The following is an 18,937-nucleotide window of genomic DNA, read 5'->3' on the forward strand; positions in this document are numbered from 1 at the left end:
ATTGTAACGTTCAATGAAGAGCAGAGTTCAAGGTGACTGGTGTAGACGTTTACCATCAGTCATAGAGAATTAAGTTCAATACCAGTCAACAAGTTCATCACCAGTCACAGCATAAATCATCAGCAGTCCATATAGATTCAACAAGCCACAGGCTATTCAATTACAATTATATCATTATACAACTTTTAATCATCCAACATTTATCAACATCCATCCATATCCCCATTTTAAGCACTAGCAGTACGCTCAGCAGCCTCACCAGGCTTCTCATCCTCAACAAGGTTCTGCTGATCAGTGAGCTTGGGGTTACGCAAGCACAGAGAGAACCCGATAAGAGGGATACACAGGCAGATACCGGTAATCACAAGCAGACGCTGCACATGCTTGTACGCATCAATCATGGCATCGCGCTCAGGGCTACCGATGGGGAAGTCGATGATGGCGGAAAGAGGCTGAGAGTAGGTGTACACAGCAAGAGTCTCATTGCCGAAACTGGAGAAGGCAGACGCCAAGCTGTTGGGGAGGACTTGGGTCCAGATGGCTCCTGCTACTGCGTTGCCCATGGCGGATCCGACTTGGTACAAAGCGAGGTAGAGACCTGTCATGACGGCCAGACGCTCGTGGGTAACGTAGGCTTGCAGAGAGGCCTGGGCGGGGTAGGGGAACATACCTCCTGCGATACCGAGGAGGATTTGTGCGCCGATGACGCCGGATTGGTTGGAGTTGCTGGAGTCACCACGGTAGCGGATGAGGAGACCGAAGGCGACGAGGAACAGACATGTACCTGATACGATAAAGACCTTGAAGCGGCGCACCTTGTACACGATAAGGCCGAGGATTGTGCCGGTGATGACACTGGCGAATGAGTACAGGGATTGAACTCGAGTAGCGGCCTTGATGCTGAAGTTGAACGAGACTTGGAGGACAGTGTAGAGGTAATCGCCCTGCATGGTCCAGGCAAAGTTGAGCATGCATGCGATACCCATGGGAGCCCAGACGGAACGGTCCTTCATGTGGTGGAAGGGAACAAGGGGGTGAGGAGCACGGAGTTCCCAGATGACAAAGACGGGAATGCAAACGAAGCCAATAACAAGAGGGGCAACGATTTGAGGGTCTGACCACTTGCTCTCGAAACCACCAGCGATGGTAAGAGGAACGAGAAGGAGCGCAAAGCAAGCGATAAGGAGAATTACTCCGATGATGTCGAGAAGCCAGAAGAGTTCAACAGTGAAGCTCTTGAGACCGAGTTGCTGGAAGGATGATCGGTATCCAGTGAGGTGACCCTGCTTCTTTGCGCGACGTCCAACGACGAGAAGGCTGATGATGAGAGGAAGGGCGCAGACGGGGTAGATGATGCACCACATGCCAATTCCCCATCGCCAGGTAGTAACGCCCAGAACAGCAGCTGTAACATCACCACTGACCCAAGTGTTGATGATAAAGGGTAGAGCGGGGATGTAACTGAAGAACAGACGAGATCGGACAGAAGTAATATCTCCAATGATAACCTCAACCAAGAGAATAATCATGGTGTAACCAATCTGGTAAATAACCGCACCAGCAGAATACGTATCAAGATTCTGCGACGCAGCCTCAATAACAGTTCCAATAGTATAAAAGAAGACCGAAATGCAAATAAGTTCCACACGACCAAACACATCAGCGATTTTTGCAGCAGTTGGTTGAGCAGCTGCTGCGATGACGGCACGGAGAGTGTTGACGGAAGATTGAAGAGAGTGCTCCTTGAACTCGTTCAGGGCGGAGGGTTGATAAGCGTAACGCACGGTACCGTCGAGACCATAGGCGTAAGCAATAAGGAAGACGCCGAAGAAGATGAAGATGCGGTCGGTCATGTTAATGACCTCTGACATGGCCTTGATGCGCTGGACACCGGGCGATGTGATGTCGCGCACGGCGTCGGCGGGGGTTTTGGCCTCATGAGAGGTTTCGTTTGTTTCTTTGACGGACATGATGGCGGTCGTCAATCAGTAACCAGTGACCACCTGTAGAAAGGAATAGGTATACTGAGGAGAAATGGTGGTGGCATCTTGGGGGATGGGCAGGTTTTAAAAAGAAGTGATGGAAGGATGGGGTGGATCAAGAGATTGATTAGATAACTCTAAGTTTTTTGATGTAGGGGACGAATTGCATCTGATAGGGTAAGAGGGGCTGTGGATCATGAGACCATTGTGCGCTAGGGGGTTAATTAGCGCATTTAGGGGATTTAGTGATGGAAGTGGCGGAGAAATTTTAGATGTCTTCACTGAACATTACTGTAGTTACTGCAGTATATGCACTGCAACTGCCGGCTTCGAGTACTGCAGTTACTGTAATCCAGCTGTCAACTCTCATTGATGACCATGGATTGCTGCGATCCAACAGTAAGGTTCAGGTAAATAGTGCTGCAACTGTAGCACTCGTACAACACCCGATATCACCCTCGGAATCCCAGGATCAACAACAGTGGAACACCTCTTGGCGTTAGTCAAAAGTGAGCCGACCATCTTTCCTACTTAAGTCAAGGGTCCGGTAATAGCTGCCTAGAGCTGTCATCCTATCACCAGCGGATTCGCCGATACAAGCACTCAAGCTGGGAAAAGATTTTCAGTCTCGGAGGGTTCCGTTAAAACGTTACACTGTCTTTGACCAGTGAGACATTCCACTGATCTTTGACCGGTCGCCTGTGAAGTCTAGTCAGAAGCTAATGGATCCATAAGAAGAACAGGCGAAGCACAAGTGGAGGAAACAGGCGATGTTCGGACGCACGGATCGGACTTGAGCCGCAAAAGGGAATAACACTGATTGATAACATCCTCATTACGGATGTACTTCTCCAAATGGGGTGTCTTTCCACGTTGTCGGGTTCCTTGGCGATGAAAATTTTGTCAAGAGACATCCACTGGGTTTGGTCTAGATTGATTAGGCGGAGGATTATGGTTAGACAATGAGACTATTGATACGAGTGACCATTTAGGCTTGTGACAGGGAATGACCCGGAGAGAAGCTGAGAAAAAGAAGCTAAGAGAGAAACAGAATCCCACGGCAGTTGGTGGGTCAGAGTAAATCTTACGTTACGGGAATATCACTGACAGCTGAGGCAACTTGCTACAGTTCAGCTGTCATGAGGGACCTATATCGAGATTGATAACCATCACTGTCGCATATCAACCCACCTGTAGATCTCCCCTGCATTATTCCATCGTCATTGCGATATCGGCTGGCGCAGGGACTAATGCGTTGGAAATTCAGGTTCACATTCCAGTCGGTTCAGCCACGTTTTGTAATCTTATCTGATCAATCAGTTGATGTGAATTGACTTTATTCCCAACGTCTTGGCGCTGCGGTGTTGGCTTGGTTTGGTTAGAGGCTACGCTATGCCATATCATGCAAATAGTTCTTCGGTGGCTTTGCCGTGAAAATTTTGTTGCCTTTTTGCTTGGCGAGTGAAGTCTGCGGTTTGTCGTGTCTTTGCCACTTTGTCTTGACTGATCAGGTTGCACTGCAATCTAGGTCTGCCATCTGTTTGCGTTTGGTGCTCTCTTCGACTCGTCTTAGGGATTTCTTTCTCCTGATTTCGTTTCCAGTTACAGCTTGCTGGTCCGTTGGTCGCTTATGGGTGAGGTTCAGGAGTGAAACATGACAAGCCTTGTGCTTTGCCGTGACATACCACACCGGCAATTAATTCTTTCATAGACTGTGACGTCAAACAACCCTTCTGAAGGAACAAAAGCTGAAGTTTTAGTTGCCACAAAGAGTTTGTTAGAGCTAGTAAATGTATCCCAAGCTGGAGCGTCTTACTGCGTCTTTAAGCCTTCAACCCGATAATTTGAGGGCATCTATGCCCCTTTCTAATAGCTCGCAAAGTGACTGACCATGGGATTTATTTTCGTCGCTCTCATTAAAGTACCATTCCTCATCGATTAGATGTTTCGGTGCTGTTATATAGATGTTTGGTATCAAGTTGTGATCAAGACCGATAACGGTCCAGGGGAAACATCTCCTTAATGTCGGCGTAGTCATATATCTTGGCGCAGATCAGCAGTAAGTCAAGAAGAGGACAGATATCTATCCCCGTATAATACCTTCCCCGGATACTATCCCCTACCTCTTCTGGGTATCTCTATTTGCAGTTTACTAGCTTAATAGAGATATATTTCAAAGTTTTAAAGTCCTTATCTAGATTCTCAGGGAAAGCAATACTTGCAAGACTATCAATTATCTGCTCGTCAAGTACAATGCAAAAGTTATAGCATTTAGGCCCTTTAGGTCTATTAAGGTTATCTTTAAAAACCCTTTAGCTTTATTTCTCTTAGTTTATATTAGTAGGAAATAGCTAGAGAAAGTAAATATAGGCATTAAACTCCTCTCTAATATAGTTATTAGAGGTATTTTCTAATAGATCTTTATCTTTAATAACTTTAATTTTAAGATGCTTAAATACCTTTATTGCAAATACCCTAGACTAAAGGTATTTAAGGAAGTAATAATAAATAGTCTTAACTAGGTTATTAATGGCCTGGTTAATATTTTATATAGTTTTATTAAAGTAGGCTATTACTATAACGATAGGGCCCTAGGTTAGCTTACTATTGACCTTACTGTCTTTAGTCTAATCTATTCTAATAAGTTCACTCTTACTAGTAAGTAACTTAAAAAGTTCTTTAGTATTATTTTCTATATCCCCTCTGTTGCTATCGGGTAGCTGTTGCTTTAAAGCCTTAATTAATTGGAAATGTTAATGTGTTTTAATGTTAGTGCCTGGCCTAAATGCCTATACAGTAAAGTAATGCTCCTAGGGTATAGGTTGAGTTTTAAGAGTTAGGTTACATAGTAGTAGGAGGACTAGTTCTCTTTTTCTACCGCGGCCAGTTATTTTATTAAATTGCTTATATAAGGGTAGGAGTTTATGTAAAGAAGATAGTATGAGATATTTAGCTAAAAGTAATTGCGAGGGATATATTGCTTTAAAGTAAGTTAGTGTATTGCCTAAGGTATTATTATTTACAAGCCATGTCCGTGTACTTGTTGGTCGGTGTCTACCCACATGTTAGCATGTGTTACCTAGATGAAGATACCCATAACCATGTTGTGGTGAAGTTTAGGCAGTTATCACTGGCAGGTGCGATGGAACTGCTCATCATGACTGCTAAATGTGGTTGAAAAGTCCTTTCCTTTACACAAAGTCGTGTAACTGAAACTTCGACCTTTTCTTTCCATGCTTTTACTTCTTGATTATTTACCTTTCGACCTCAGCAAACCCACGCGATGTTGTTACTTCTAATTGTTCACCTGTTTGTTTCGCCCTTTCCAGGCAGCTGTCAAGGATATCCGCTATGCAATCAAGAATTCACCCAAGCCTGGCGACATTGAATGCAGCCAATATGAACCTATATATCAGGCTGATTACTTCCAACTGAGTACTTCCCAAAGTCAGACTTCATTATTCTAACAACACCAGTCTATCCTTCGATACTCACAACTTCAGGTCAGGTCTGACCAAGATGCCGCCCACAACCCGCCAAACGATTCACCAGTTGTATCAACCACTCGACCGCAACGGCCGCGAGATTCGACTCATCGAAATCTTACCAACTTACCCAGACCAAACCATCCAATACAAGCTGCACACCGTCACTCTTACCCCAGACACATACTACGTCTGCATCTCCTATGTCTGGGGCGACCCATCCATCACGGAGGAAATCGTCGTCAATGGCATCCGGAAGCAAGTCACCGTCAACCTCGCTACTGCTTTGAGGCACTTGAAGAAGCACTGGGTTGAGATCGAACGCGAATCAGACCCTGATGTTGACACTTCCAAGTTTCGTCTTTGGGCTGATGCGTTGTGTATCAACCAGGATGATCCTCTAGAAAAAGGGCACAGGTCGGCTTGATGGCTGATATCTATTCTTCGGCCGAGATGGTGCTTGCTTGGTTATCTTCTGATGACCGAGATGTTGCGTTGGGTTTCAACGTCCTGGATCGCATATGGAAATCTACGAATACCGAGTTGAGAACTGGGGTATCAGGAAGACTAGTAGGAAGATCGCTCTCTTGGTTGGGACCGGAAAACAGTTGGATTTGGGGCAACAATAGTAGACAGCTCCGAGCTAAAGAGCCATTAGCCATGTCCGCAAGCTCTGGGGACTCACCTTCTGGTCCAGAGTTTGGATCCAGCAGGAGGTGATTCTCGCCAAGAGTGTTTACTATATATCACCATCCCACAGAATAAGTCATAAGCGCTATCGATTTTCCAATGGGATTTTATATTGGTATCTACGGAATCTCAGGTTTAGTGGACCAAATCCAGTACAGATGGAGACAGATGGACCTGTGTACTTCCTTCAACTACATGTCGATGTCGATGTTCCTGGGCTTATTGAACGACGATTTGAACGGACGGAGATACTTCTCCATGACCAACAGGGACATCAAAACCTCTTTGAAGCAAAAAAGACCGTTGGTCAACTGTCGAAACAAGATTCTATACTCGCTTGCATTAATTTGCACTTCTCAGAGGGCTTGCGAGCTACCGACAGTTTAGATTACGTCTATGGTCTATTAGCTATAAGTAAAGTGCCCATTGAGCCTGACTACACAAGATCTATACGCGAGGTGTATATCGAGTTTGTGCAGTGGACGTTGGAAGCAGTTTCCGGCAACGACAGCAACATAAAACGTGTGTATGAGTTGCTGAACCGACATGCCGTTGGTATCCGACAGCTTCATCATTTACCAACTTGGGCCCCTGTCTTCTCCGCCAGCGACAAGCGGCATGATATGAAACTGCCTCACTGGTTAAAATCTCCGTCAAGATATCCCTTCAAATCCCCGTTTAACAAATTGCTGCCGCCGAAGATTACTGCTCTGGGTTTATGGATCAAAGGCGTCAAGGCACAGACTGTGGAAACAGTCCACCATGAACCTGGCTCTTCACGCTTCTTTTATAAAGGTTTATCCTCCTTTATCCATGATTTTCCAAAGACATATAGAGATAGAGGGGAAAGAAGGAGAAGAAGATACATGGATCGCAATTCTATCCTGAGGGCACTTTGCTACACCTTTCTCATCAAACATCATATTCCATACAGTCCTCTATACAACCCTCAGCGCCTCTTCATTGCGCTGATGGCATCTGGACATTGTAGACCTGAGGACTTCGACCGAGATTTGCTTGAGTCGGTTTGCCCGTCTGAACTCAAGACAATCACCTTCGAGTGGGGCCTGGCTACTAAACGCCTGTCAGGGAGCATGATTTTTGTTACAGAGAATGGTAACATCGGCCTGATTCGCGAGCAGGTTTTACCAGGAGATGTTGTGTATTGGCTTGCGAGCGGCACATCACTTACAGTTCTCCGCCCCAAAGACGATCACTACCTTTTCGTTGACAATTGTTTCATGGTAAATCTTACGGACGTCGAGATAAGCAATCTTGTCAAATCGGAACAATTGAAGGTCGAGGAGATAGAGATCAGATGAACCGGGCTATTGCACCTGGGGAGAACTTGCTCAGGAAAGTTAAGTGGATAAAGAAACACTCACTTTTGTATTGGACATGGGATTGGAGTTTTGTTATTTAGAACATTTGAGACAGTAGACTAGATCAGACAGATCGCCTCGACGTATTAAAGTAGTAGAATTAGAGGAACGATTTGTCAGGACTTTTCACACTCCGATTTGAAACACAAAGAAATAGCACGACGAGTGAGAAGATGTACAAAAGACAACAGAATAACACTGCAGACTAAACATAAACATGGGTGATAGAAAAGCTATAAGCAGAAGTAGAAGACAGTTGAATTCTGCAAAGCTAGTCCACCACGGAGACGGACTGATCAACAGTTCAGTACTAGACTACAGGAACATATATGAAGACCCGGTAGGTTACTAAATCGAAGCCTAAGGCCACTGTCAGAAGAATTGGCCGATCATAAGAGATGAAATAATTTCTTCACGCTATACTAAAACTTAGACTACTCATTCTAACCTTTGGAGAATAGTTATGCTGTTCGTCGTTCATGATACTACTGACCCATAGATTGCTTGAACAATCTCCAATCCAAACGAATCTTCCTTGCGACACCGACATCGACATGTTTTGCCATAATAATTGACGCCTTGTTACCAGGCGTGTGGTTGTACATGTTCTTCAAAGCTTCCCAATTGTCGACGCTCGCCGCCCAGACATAATCGAGACCGGGAACCTTGCCATATACGTTGTTCTCCACCCCTCTGGAGACTCTGATACTCTCGTAAGGCTTGGAGTCTGCCGGATCTATAAACCAGATGTATTCGAGATTAACGCTGTTGGCCAATGTAGGCACGCTTGAGGAAGGTCCAGGATTGTTGTTTCGAGAAATGACAGAGCTGCGGGATCCACTGGTGTCTTGTACGGTGTTTGTGGTGTTATTCGCCTTGGGATCGGGACCTGAAGAGTTCCCATTTTGTCGACTTGAAGGTCCAGGATCGTTATTTCGAGAGATGCCAGAGTTGCGAGATTCACTTGTGTCCTGTGAGGTGTTCGTGGTGTTGTTCGCCTTGGGATGGGGACTTGAAGAGTCCTGATTTTGTCGTCGTGAAGGTCCAGGATTGTTATCTCGAGGGGTGCCAGAGCTGCGGGATTCACTGGTGTCGTGTGCGGTATTTCTGGTGTTATTCGCCTGGGGATGGGGATCTGAGAAGTTCTGATATTGTCGATGCATATTCTGATTGGTATGAGATGGACCTGAAGGTGGCATCGGAGCTGGGAGTATTCGACCGCGTTGAGTGTTGCCGTGATGTTGATAGAAGGGCTGAGTTGTCGAATTGGATGGTGGTGGGCGTACCGAAGCCAATATCTTGTCAAAATTGAGTTGCATCCCGTGGTTATACGCTTCGTCCCGTATCTTCTAGTACAGCGAGTCGGAGCGGTTGGCCTTGTCGATTTGAACTTCTTTCAAATGTGTCTCCAGCTTCAGCTGCTGATTAAGCTCCTGTTCCCTCTCTTGAGCTTGTAGGAGCTGTTGAGACAGCTCATCGACTCGACTGAGTACGGACTTGTGCTCTTTTTCCTTCTCGTCAGCCTCTTCAAGCTTCTCTTGTAGTTGCTTGCAGTATGCATCTTTGATCTTCTGGGCCTCCCTCAGACTGATGTTGTTGCGCAGAATCTTGTCCTTGACTTCTTTGTTCGTCTCCCGATCCTTGTTGGCCGTTCCTCTCTCTTTCTTAATTTGAACTTGAAGGTCCTTAACCTGTTTCTTCAACTGAGCTTTCTCGCTTTCCAGAGACTTCTTTGCATCTCTGGCCTGGTTGCGCTGGTTTTCGAGGCTCGCCTTTTCTTGTCTAGCCGCTTCGAGGTCTGCGTCCTTCTTCTCCTGTTTCTTCTTCTGTGCCTCTAGCTCTTTTTGCTTGGCATCCAGAGACTTCTTAGTCTCGCTGAGTTGCTTTTTGAGGTTCTGGATTTCTTGTTGAGCGTCTTCGAGGTCTACTTCCTGCTCGTCATACGCGGCATCGGCTTGCTTAAGCTTCGCACTGAGGGTGGCAAGCTTTCCCTTGTTGCTTTCTTTCCGTTTGCAGCGTTCCGGTCCAAAGTAGTCGTCGTAGTAGTCGTTGAAGTCTTTCATTTGCCGCCTGACTCGCTGTGCGGGATGGTTTGGATCGTCTAGTGACATAGGCGGCATGCCGTAGTTAAAGGCCATCTCGTTGTGTTTGACTGGGGTAGGCTGTTAGAAGAGTTAGCTAAGGAAGCATAAGAGACGAAATGATTTGGTTACCTGATGAAAGGTTATGAAAAAGTTTAGAGTATTTATGAAGGCGACCTAAAGCTTGAAGCGTTTGGAAGAGCGCAGTTTGAAGTTGGTGGCCAAGAAGAATGCACGGAAAGGTGCTTACGATGTCGCTCCTCTGATCTTTTTATGCGAGAGAGGTGACTGAAATTGTATCAAGGTTTTCTTCAGTGGGTAATTTCTGCGTCCAAGAAAGTATTGAGATGATGATGAAAGTTCGAAGTATGGTTTGTTGGGTTTGAGTGTTTGACGGTGGCAGCTCTGCCTAAAAAAACTCCCGCCCGGCGTTCTTGCCTCTTCACGATGCACTTTCCCAATCATTGGCAGTAGGTACTTCTTGCCATTATTGACTTCAGTGTTTGACTTTGCCAAACAAACTCTTTTCTTTCATCATCTTTCTTTTTGGTAACAAAATTCACAGTCTGGACAACAATACCATCACGATCACTACTGTCGTCTCTACTACGACACTCGCCATCACAATCAATATAACCGAGCGTGCTCAGTTGTACTGGAATACTGGTATGTGTTCAAGTTTGAAGAAACATCGGCAACATTAGCTAACACCTCGATCACCAGATGCGATTCTCGAGCGACCGAACTTAAGACGATGATCGACTGTCGGACCGAGACATCAAGCTATCAGAAGAGGCCGCCGAAAGCCTGAGACGAAGTAATTCGGTCACCTTATGCCAACACTTAGGCGACTTTTTGACTTCCAAAGTCTTAAAGTCCAACTCTTCTGTTGCTCACCTGACAGTATCAGACTTTGGTGAGAGGCTGCGCGGCCTAATCAAAAGATTGTCTTAGCACAGACTTGGTTCTGACTTGGCAATAGCTTCATATGCAAACCCACCATTGGCAACAACGCTACCGAGCCAATAGGCAAAGCCCAGCAACTCACCTGCGTCTAGACTCGCATTCTGTCAACTCAAATTTGTTCTGAATGTTCTCGTTCTGTACAATCGACCGGCCTGGTGACGTTGGAGAGGATGCACTGCCACCACCAATTATGGGACCTACGCGTTGACAGGGCCGCGCGGCCAATTAACCCCCGGACTACCTTTAAAGTTAGACCTCTCCCACGAACTCTTTGAGTGTTCGGGGTCGAATTTCTTCAATTTTACACTTTTATTTCAATTCTGGGTTTGCGACAGACAACGTGGTGGTTACAATGGGTCTTGTGGAGGAAGACGACATCAAGACTTACACAGGGTACCATCCCATCGGTTGACATCCCGAACGCTGGACACACTACTGTTCCAGACTTCCTCCAGCAAATACCCAGCAAACTCAGCGAATGCGAATACTCGGGAATGTCGAATCGAAACCCTGAGGTTCAACCGAAGCCACACCTTGAGACGATTAAGCTTATTTGAATACGACATCTCACCAATCATACCAGAGCATCTCGTCACGGAGGTTTCCCACCCTGGTCAACGCATGAGAGGAGACGATCTTTTACGGCATGCTCGAACCCACTTCCCGGTCCCTGGCACAAGGGGCTTCTGTCACTGATGAATGCTGATTGGCATGGAGCTATACGTCATGGAAATGAGCACGGCAGGGAAAAGCTACCCAAGCTAAGTTACCCAACATGGATTGAAGGTGCTATCCTTCGACCGACATTTCATATCCATGAATGTTGCTTCGGGTTACTTAATTCGCTCATGGTTGTTTTCCCGAGTTGAGCATGAGCTTCTTCTTCAGTACTTAACGCGAATACATCTACGACCGGAAAGTAGTCGTGTGCCCACTTCCCGCTCTGGCCTGAATCTGAATCCTTTTATATCAATCGACCGCCTCATTCTTTTCTTCTTCTACATCTCCGGTTTCGCCCGTCACAGGTCTTTTACATCGGCTGCCTCCCATTCTTTCGAGATGCCACGGCTTCATCGCGCTTCATCACGGCTCCATCACGACTAGCCAACGCCTCCTCGCCTCTCACTCGCTACCAAACCCGCGGAAACCTTCATCCAGGCGCATCCCCATCACCCGCAGACCCTTCTCAGCAAACCCTTCTCTTTGGTCTCCTCGGCTGAGAGACAAGCAATGCTTTATCTTATTCCCTACCACCCAACCTTGCATTTCAATGGGTCAACATGACGCCGTTGTGGAGTAACACTGGATCCCGGTTCCCTCGGGCTTGGTATCTCTCCGATGTCAGTGGTTGAACAAAGGGAACTGTCAGGGACCGATTTCTTTCAAGGGGAAATTGACCGCGAATGGCTTTGTCATTTGTATTACACGTGGGATTCAGTGCAAGTCTTGCGCTTATAATAATTTTTTTTGCTGTGGCTATTTGTTGCTGTGCCCAGCTTTTGCAGATATCCTCTACACATCTGAGGCGTTGGGAGAGGAGAGATCCCTGAAATCCTTCCAACAAACACACGTTGGAGACACCCAGACACCCTCCAACTCGTCCGGCTAGGAAGCATGTTCCCCGCCTTCAAGGCCGACCTGCCCTTGTTATCCCACATCTCCACTAAGCGGCCTCCCACCTGAGCGACCTGAAAGCCGTCCTATATAACTCTGCATCTCACGTCCAAGCCAAGACCGATGTCTTGCCAAACAACGCGAATCTGCAAGGTGCACTGCCTCCCCGATGCGATGGGTTCGCTTGTGTAATCCTGGTATCATTTCGTTTCCGACCCTGCACCAATTGTCGGAGTATTACTACTCTTCCTCCCCAGATCTGGATCTCGTTTCGCCAGCAATGTTTAACGTTTTCTCGTGGATGGCGGTTGCATGCATTCAAGAGTGTTGGTGGCCAATACTCGAATGCTCTGCATTGCCTATTCCTCCCCTGATGATAGTCGACTCCCGGAATCGAACTGTCGGCATTAACTCATTCGTCTCCATGGCTTCATCCAACTTTGACTAATGTTGATCAGTCCAACTCGTGTCCAGATAGTGTCTGGACATGGTTATACCGTCAAAGCTCAAGGTATCAACACCACACCCAGAAGCAAAGTTGCTTCTCAATCAATCGACCAAAACTCCATTCACCACCGCTAATGGTATCTCACAAATTTGGCGCTACGCTCTCCGCAAGCCTGTGCAGGAGCGGTCTCTTCATAGATTGTGCTGTCAGGGGTAGTCGTCGATATTCGATGATACGGACTCGAACCCCATCCGCACTCGTGGCTTCATGGAGACGTCGAACTCAACCGACTAGTAGGGGTTGTATGTGACGAGGCTGGTGAGCTTTGCCCTACTATTGATGGACTCGGTACACGAAGGCTATCGGCATTCGAATGTGAGCGGCGGTGTTTATTCGTGTCGGGATCTTGGTGCACACTTGCTGTCGCAAGAACCGACAGTTTATCGAGGGGAGGGGGTTCTGGTCTACTCTGACCAAGGACGAGTGCTGGTAGTGCTGGCAGTATGGGTGGTTGAGGTCGAGGTTGCAACAGTGGTTGTCGCTGTTCTATCGGCAAGGGAAGCTTTGGACCATTGTGTAGGCCAGCTTTTCGAGAGTCTCGCTTGATCCCAACGACTGCGTCCACAACATCTCGAGTACTTGTGCTATTCTCATGGAGCATCTGTGGTGGGGGTAACGTCCTCGGGGGATCTATTGAAGTTGCCCTTGACAGGGGTTGGAGAGCCATCTTTGGTGCGGCGGCGATGGGTGGTTGACCGGCGGTTGACTGCGAGATGGCTGCTTTTGCGGCATCCGAAACTGACTGATCAGGAAAGCTGTGCAAGAACTTTTCGACGTCATCGTTAGTGATGCCATGGTATCCCAGAAGAATCTTCAAGCGGGAGTTTTCGACTGCAACACTTCGAGCTGCTTGTTGCATCTCCAATGTGGCCTCGACACCACGACGCTCATAGTCCTGAAGCTTCTTTTGCAAACCCTCGACATATTCCTTGTGGCGCGCACGGGACCGTCGTTGGTTGTCACGAATTCGGACAGCTGATGGATTGGTTGAGCCCTCCTTCTGCAGGGGAATGTGTCAGACAAAGTAACTTATTGCAAGTGCAGGACGAACCGTCATATCCAAATCGCCGGGTGAGGGTTTCGAAAAACTCACCTTTCCTCCAGTCATGTTTGGCAAGTACAGTTCATCTGGATGACGATCCAAAAGTTCTACGGTACAACCACGCTACGTCAATGATGGCGAAAGCCAGCCCATATGAGACTTGAGCTCTTGTTGATGAAGGTCACCATTTGATTGATTTGCCAAGCAGGACGCGCGTTGACGGCCGAGCTCCGACCTCTTGGCAAGGACCCATGTCTTTACGGTGCAGATCCAGCCGATGTCAAGAAACGCTAGCGCCAATGATGTTTAAACATACATTCAACCATGACAACCATATCACGACTTGGTCTACTCAAAAGCTGAGTTTATCGGTACCTGAGCCAATGAGATTTGGGGAGGTACAGGTGGTTACCAGCTGCCAGAGCTTTCAAATCGCGCTACCATTACTATTCTCGATCCTTTGTGACAATCCTTGGCCGATCATTACGACGACCTGGAAATTAGCAGTCATGAAACGTTGCTGACAGTGACAGGCCAGACAGATAGTGGGTACGTCGAGTTTTCCGCCCTAACCTCCACTGGCAACTCAGGGCAATGTGTCTCTTGTTGCGGGATGCCCAGAAGCCTAGGCGCCCCGTATTTTCAACGCATTGCTGGACTCGCATTTGCTGCGCCACGGACCCTCGGGCCAGCCGACTTGCCAAGCCAGCCTCTCGGCTTCTTATAGCCGGTCAAGCTGCGATGTCGACGATTTAGGATGATGAAGGGTTGTTGTGCATGGTCAGGCACAACCTCTAGGATTGACGGTCATTGGTCAGAAATACAGATTGGAAGTCTAGACCAACGACGGTTTTGCCAAGACATAACCTCTAACTTGACTCCTTGCTCAAAAGTTGTCACTGATGCATTTCTCTTCGTCTGTTGAGTTTCCTGGCTGACAATGATAATGTCATTGAACTTCTTGGCCAATAGATGAATCAAGTTATTGTCAGCTATTGTCCGGGAAGCCTTACCATAAACTGGAAGCTTCTGCCTGTGGGTTGGTCTGTGTACGTTCCATCGTCAAGGTCAAGAGTCGAGACCTCAGCAGCCAAGACTTGGCTCCAATTCACAAGATTATCTTTTCTATTCATTCGTGAGCTCAACGTGGCCATGCGCGTGCCGTCTTTCCCATATGCCCCGGCCGTACTCTCTTGGCAAGTCCTTTTCTCATACACGCCGAGACCAAGAATTACATCAGCGCCATGTTCCTTTCGATGGCAATATCATTATCCAGTACCCATCGTGACGTGACACACACCTCTTGTTCCTTCCAGTCATGACAACCGTTTAGAAGACACACTAATGAATCGAATATTAATCTCCAAAGGTCCTTTTGCGTCCCACACTCCGGCAGTCCTTGAAACCGGCAATAGAGCGGGTAGACGATATTAGCAATGTGCTTGCTCGAATATCATTCGTGCCTCCGTATTTGGTCACGCCCTGTAGAGAGAGCTTTACTCTTTTAAGTAGAGTTTTTGGTCAACTCCCCGAACAAACCCACGTGGAGTCTCCTGTATCAGTCATCAGTCTTGTGACTCGCCGAGATTTAATTGACTGACTCGGGTGTCACCTTTCTGAACTGGGGAATTATTTGCGCTTGTGGGATTGTTATCTGCGATTAATGACTTTTGTATTATTCTCACTTCTATGTCCTATTTCGGTATGGGTATCGTTGTTGCGCTATAAATGAATCCTCACTCCTGTTTTTTATCATCTTGGCCTTTCCTTGGCGTAGTGACATCGCTGCCTGTGTCCTTATCATATCCGTATTACGCAGCTAGTGCCCTTTTCGCATAGACAACTTCTTAATCGCCTTGGCATGATTCCTTCGTTTTGACCTATCATGTCTTCTTTACATGATTGGTCTGCCCTGTATGGAGAGCTTACGTCTCATACTACCTCATCGTAAACTGTCGTATTACTTGAAGAGTCGCTTTCCAGTACGTGTCGAAAATCGATCAACACCATCATGCTGCTGCGCATGCCAAAGCTGTTGAACACCCACACCTCTGCTCTCTCCCGAAACTCGATAACGTCTCCAAGCTTCACGTAAATGGTCAGGTCGTAAAGGTCCGCGCTTCAAGTCGGGCTCTTCCTCGGCTGCAGCTGGGTCATCGTTTGTAGAGGGTGGTGGTGTGGGTAGATCGCTTTGCTTCTCTCCTGCGTTGATCCATTCGCCTTGCACGTTGCGCGCGGCTTCAATCATTTCACCTGCGAAGAGTTTGGCGACGGCTTTGACGGCTGTGCTGACGTTTTGGGGGACGGATTGGGAGACTGTTGCGTTGACGACCTATGATTGTTAGTGAGGTTCTGGTGATTGATGTAGCTTGCTTACTCGTTTGACGACACTATCGGCCAACTTTGCCGCGCGCCAGAGCTCATATCGGTTGTACTGTTGTGAGTCAAAAGCTTCGACAAGCATGGCTCGTAGACGAATCTCCTCCTGCTTCTGCTCTTGTGTTCGCGCAACAACATCCTCCAGCGCCATTTCAGCCTTCTCGTCGTCCTCATCGTCATCCTCCTTCTCACCACCCTGTCCGCTCACAGCAGTAGGAGCTCGTCCTCCAACAAGACTAGGTGTAGCCTCACTCGCATCATCCTGCTTCGCGTTCTTCGCCTTGCGACCACGCTTCTTCTTGGGTGCTCCGCTAGCAGTTGTACTGACGGCGCTGCCACTCACGTGGGATTGAGCATCGACAGACGGCGAACGTGGGTAAGGAGATCGAGCTTCGGGAGGAAACGATGTTTGCCGAAGAGGATGGTTTACGGCTGCGGCTGCGACGGAAGCTTGAGAGAGGTTTGACGGTTTGCGACGTTTGTGAGGAGGCGCGTTGTCCATTCCTGAAGAGCGCTTCTTGTTTGGGATTTGCGCAGGTGATGGGTAAGGCGGCGACATGCCCGAAGGAGACGTAGCGTAAGGCGGAGAAGCCATGATTGTGGTGATGTTTCGAGATGCGAAGATGACAAGGTTGCGTTGGAGTTTGCCAATCGAAGGGAAGCACGTAAACAAGCTCCAGACTGTACCGAGAAGGCGCTTCGGTAAAAGATACGTATTTCGATAGTCTATCCGTTTCTTTCTCGAAGATTGTTTCGTTCACGGCTTTCGGAGCGATGACCCGTGCTACAACGCGTTTCTCGATACCGAACGGAGACCGTGACGATTCTCCTTGTTTGCGAGGTCACGTGTAGTTACACATGATCGGACCCACGGCCGAGCGTTTGATCAATGAGAAGAGCGCAAATTGACGTCAAAATCCACTACTGATAAGATAAAGCACTAGAAAATTATTCCCATTGAAGCCGTTAGCAATGACTGCGCTGGAACTTCACTGGAAAGCACTGAGCACCCCCGCGAATTGATAGTCCGTGGCCCCTCTAATTTTTCGGCTCTCCGATCCGGCCATTGGATATTTGTCTTGGACCCTGACTCGGCTCGTGCTACCTTGGACCTTGAAGCTGTTTGCTCTGCTTCTACTCGTTAACTATTATCGTCCGTTTTCTTTTACGGCTTGGTTCTTATTTATACTTTACTCTTGGAGAATCCTTCTTTTCTCCTCTTCTTCCTTCCCCAATCTCTCTTCACTCCTCCATAACCATCCAAAAACATCCCACTTTAGCTTCATAAAAAAAAAAGCTCGCCACCATGGCCCCCTCCGAAGACGGCGTCATCCCCTCGCACAAGCGATCTCATGACGCTGCCAGCATCTCAGGCTCGTCTACCAGCAGCGACGACTCAGCCCGTCGCAGAAAGCGTCGCGAGCGCAAGGAGCGCAAGAGAAAGAATGGAGAGTCTGCTGCTGTCAACGGCGCAAAGCCCAATGCCTTCTCCCAGCGTCGCAACAGCTTGGCTAAAGCTTCCCGAGACCCCCGCGATGAACCTCTACCCAAGAAGCGTCCATCAACTGTTCCTGTTGTTTCAGAGGAGGGCGCCATTGTCAAGGCTGGCAGGTCGCCTAGTCCTGTGATTGACTTTGATGGTCTTAGCAGACCTAGTATGTTTTGTTCTGCTCTGCTGATTATTCGCGCTGACATTTCTAGGCCTTGGAACGAGAGAGCGTCGCGAGGAAACGGAGGAGCAGGCTGCTGAGCGATTGGATCGTATGAAAGGCGCTGTGCGCACTCTTCTTGAATGCGTCGGCGAGGATCCCGATCGCGAGGGTATTCTCGATACTCCTGCGCGCTACGCAAAGGCTCTTCTATTCCTGACCAAGGGATACCAAGTCAATGTGGAAGACATTGTCAACAACGCTCTATTCAGAGAAGGACACAGTGAGATGGTCATTGTCAAGGACATTGAAGTTTTCGTAAGTCTACATCAATTGAAACGAACCCGATCAAACTAACAGAACCAGTCTCTCTGCGAACATCATCTCGTACCATTCACAGGCAAGGTAATGAAAATCCCTCCGACTCCGCAATCCTTCCTCGCTAACTTTTCCACCCCCGCAGATGCACATCGGCTACATCCCCAACGAGACCGTCATCGGCCTTTCCAAACTACCCCGAATCGCCGAGATGTTTGCGCGCCGCCTGCAAATCCAAGAGCGCCTTACCAAAGAAGTCGCCCACGCCATCATGGAGATCCTCAAGCCTCAAGGTGTCGCCGTTGTTATGGAGTCGAGCCATCTGTGCATGGTGATGCGCGGAGTCGAAAAGACCACCACCAGCACCATCACCAGCTGTGTTCTCGGCTGTTTCGAGCGCAAGTCCAAGACGCGCAACGAATTCCTCAACCTCATCGGCATCAACAAGAGATGAGAGAAAGATTGAACGAAGCAATTCTTTAACAAGAGACGAAAGAGACGAAGCAATTTTAACATGCTTATGATGGAAATACTATAAGCAATTCACCATGTTTAGGAGGGTAACACAAATACCCAGATACCATCACTTGTCATCTGCATTTTCGGCGTTTACGGTTTGGTGTTTTTTCTCCTTCGAGGGACGGTTTTGGGACACAGAAAGAAAGAGAGGCCGTGTCTTCAACATATTCAGGTCTAAGTTGTCATCAAATATTGGAAAAAAACAGGCGGGTAGAAGCGTTAATTAGCCAGTCCCATTAGACACGTCCGGGCTCAACGCCCTGGAGATAGTTTTGAGAATTTCTGAATAAACGATTGTCATCAGAATGAGTCAGTGATGATC

The 18,937-nt window shown here is 47.7% G+C and overlaps 8 protein-coding genes across 8 annotated transcripts; 4 read left to right on the top strand and 4 right to left on the bottom strand.

Annotated features, from left to right (window-relative positions):
* Nucleotides 1–132: 132 nt before the first annotated feature.
* Nucleotides 133–2,107, bottom strand: B0J16DRAFT_331879 (major facilitator superfamily domain-containing protein). Its single transcript, XM_046126647.1, has one exon. It carries the CDS (start codon nt 1,968–1,970, stop codon nt 228–230), a length of 1,743 nt encoding a protein of 580 aa, XP_045985776.1. The 5' UTR covers nt 1,971–2,107; the 3' UTR covers nt 133–227.
* Nucleotides 2,108–2,182: 75 nt separating this feature from the next.
* On the top strand, nt 2,183–3,035 carry B0J16DRAFT_331880 (uncharacterized protein). The gene is made up of 2 exons (XM_046126648.1): nt 2,183–2,491; nt 2,718–3,035. The coding sequence occupies exon 1, from the start codon at nt 2,255–2,257 to the stop codon at nt 2,483–2,485; it is 231 nt and encodes a 76-aa protein (XP_045985777.1). The 5' UTR covers nt 2,183–2,254; the 3' UTR covers nt 2,486–2,491; nt 2,718–3,035.
* A 2,268-nt stretch (nt 3,036–5,303) lies between these two features.
* B0J16DRAFT_50852 (uncharacterized protein) lies at nt 5,304–6,075 on the top strand. Its single transcript, XM_046133959.1, has 2 exons — nt 5,304–5,429; nt 5,486–6,075. Exon 2 carries the CDS (start codon nt 5,502–5,504, stop codon nt 5,892–5,894), a length of 393 nt encoding a protein of 130 aa, XP_045985778.1. The 5' UTR covers nt 5,304–5,429; nt 5,486–5,501; the 3' UTR covers nt 5,895–6,075.
* B0J16DRAFT_393941 (uncharacterized protein) lies at nt 6,076–7,485 on the top strand. The gene has a single exon (XM_046132102.1). The coding sequence runs from the start codon at nt 6,316–6,318 to the stop codon at nt 7,477–7,479; it is 1,164 nt and encodes a 387-aa protein (XP_045985779.1). The 5' UTR covers nt 6,076–6,315; the 3' UTR covers nt 7,480–7,485.
* Nucleotides 7,486–8,024: 539 nt separating this feature from the next.
* On the bottom strand, nt 8,025–9,677 carry B0J16DRAFT_393944 (uncharacterized protein; the record flags this gene model as incomplete). Its single annotated transcript, XM_046132103.1, has 2 exons — nt 8,025–8,888; nt 8,931–9,677. The coding sequence occupies 2 exons, from the start codon at nt 9,675–9,677 to the stop codon at nt 8,025–8,027; spliced, it is 1,611 nt and encodes a 536-aa protein (XP_045985780.1).
* A 3,103-nt stretch (nt 9,678–12,780) lies between these two features.
* B0J16DRAFT_50899 (uncharacterized protein) lies at nt 12,781–13,908 on the bottom strand. The gene is made up of 2 exons (XM_046133962.1): nt 13,802–13,908; nt 12,781–13,708 (listed from the first exon to the last, which is right to left on the bottom strand). Exons 1-2 carry the CDS (start codon nt 13,814–13,816, stop codon nt 12,914–12,916), a joined length of 810 nt encoding a protein of 269 aa, XP_045985781.1. The 5' UTR covers nt 13,817–13,908; the 3' UTR covers nt 12,781–12,913.
* Nucleotides 13,909–15,403: 1,495 nt separating this feature from the next.
* On the bottom strand, nt 15,404–17,005 carry B0J16DRAFT_331886 (uncharacterized protein). Its single transcript, XM_046126649.1, has 2 exons — nt 16,128–17,005; nt 15,404–16,082 (listed from the first exon to the last, which is right to left on the bottom strand). Exons 1-2 carry the CDS (start codon nt 16,722–16,724, stop codon nt 15,711–15,713), a joined length of 969 nt encoding a protein of 322 aa, XP_045985782.1. The 5' UTR covers nt 16,725–17,005; the 3' UTR covers nt 15,404–15,710.
* A 15-nt stretch (nt 17,006–17,020) lies between these two features.
* Nucleotides 17,021–18,936, top strand: B0J16DRAFT_50869 (uncharacterized protein). The gene is made up of 4 exons (XM_046133960.1): nt 17,021–17,784; nt 17,831–18,096; nt 18,145–18,183; nt 18,242–18,936. Exons 1-4 carry the CDS (start codon nt 17,436–17,438, stop codon nt 18,548–18,550), a joined length of 963 nt encoding a protein of 320 aa, XP_045985783.1. The 5' UTR covers nt 17,021–17,435; the 3' UTR covers nt 18,551–18,936.
* Nucleotide 18,937: the final 1 nt, after the last annotated feature.

The sequence above is a fragment of the Fusarium flagelliforme genome, assembly GCF_020744385.1.
Source record: "Fusarium flagelliforme strain FIESC 12 MPI-CAGE-AA-0113 chromosome Unknown B0J16scaffold_2, whole genome shotgun sequence".
NCBI lineage: Eukaryota > Fungi > Ascomycota > Sordariomycetes > Hypocreales > Nectriaceae > Fusarium > Fusarium flagelliforme.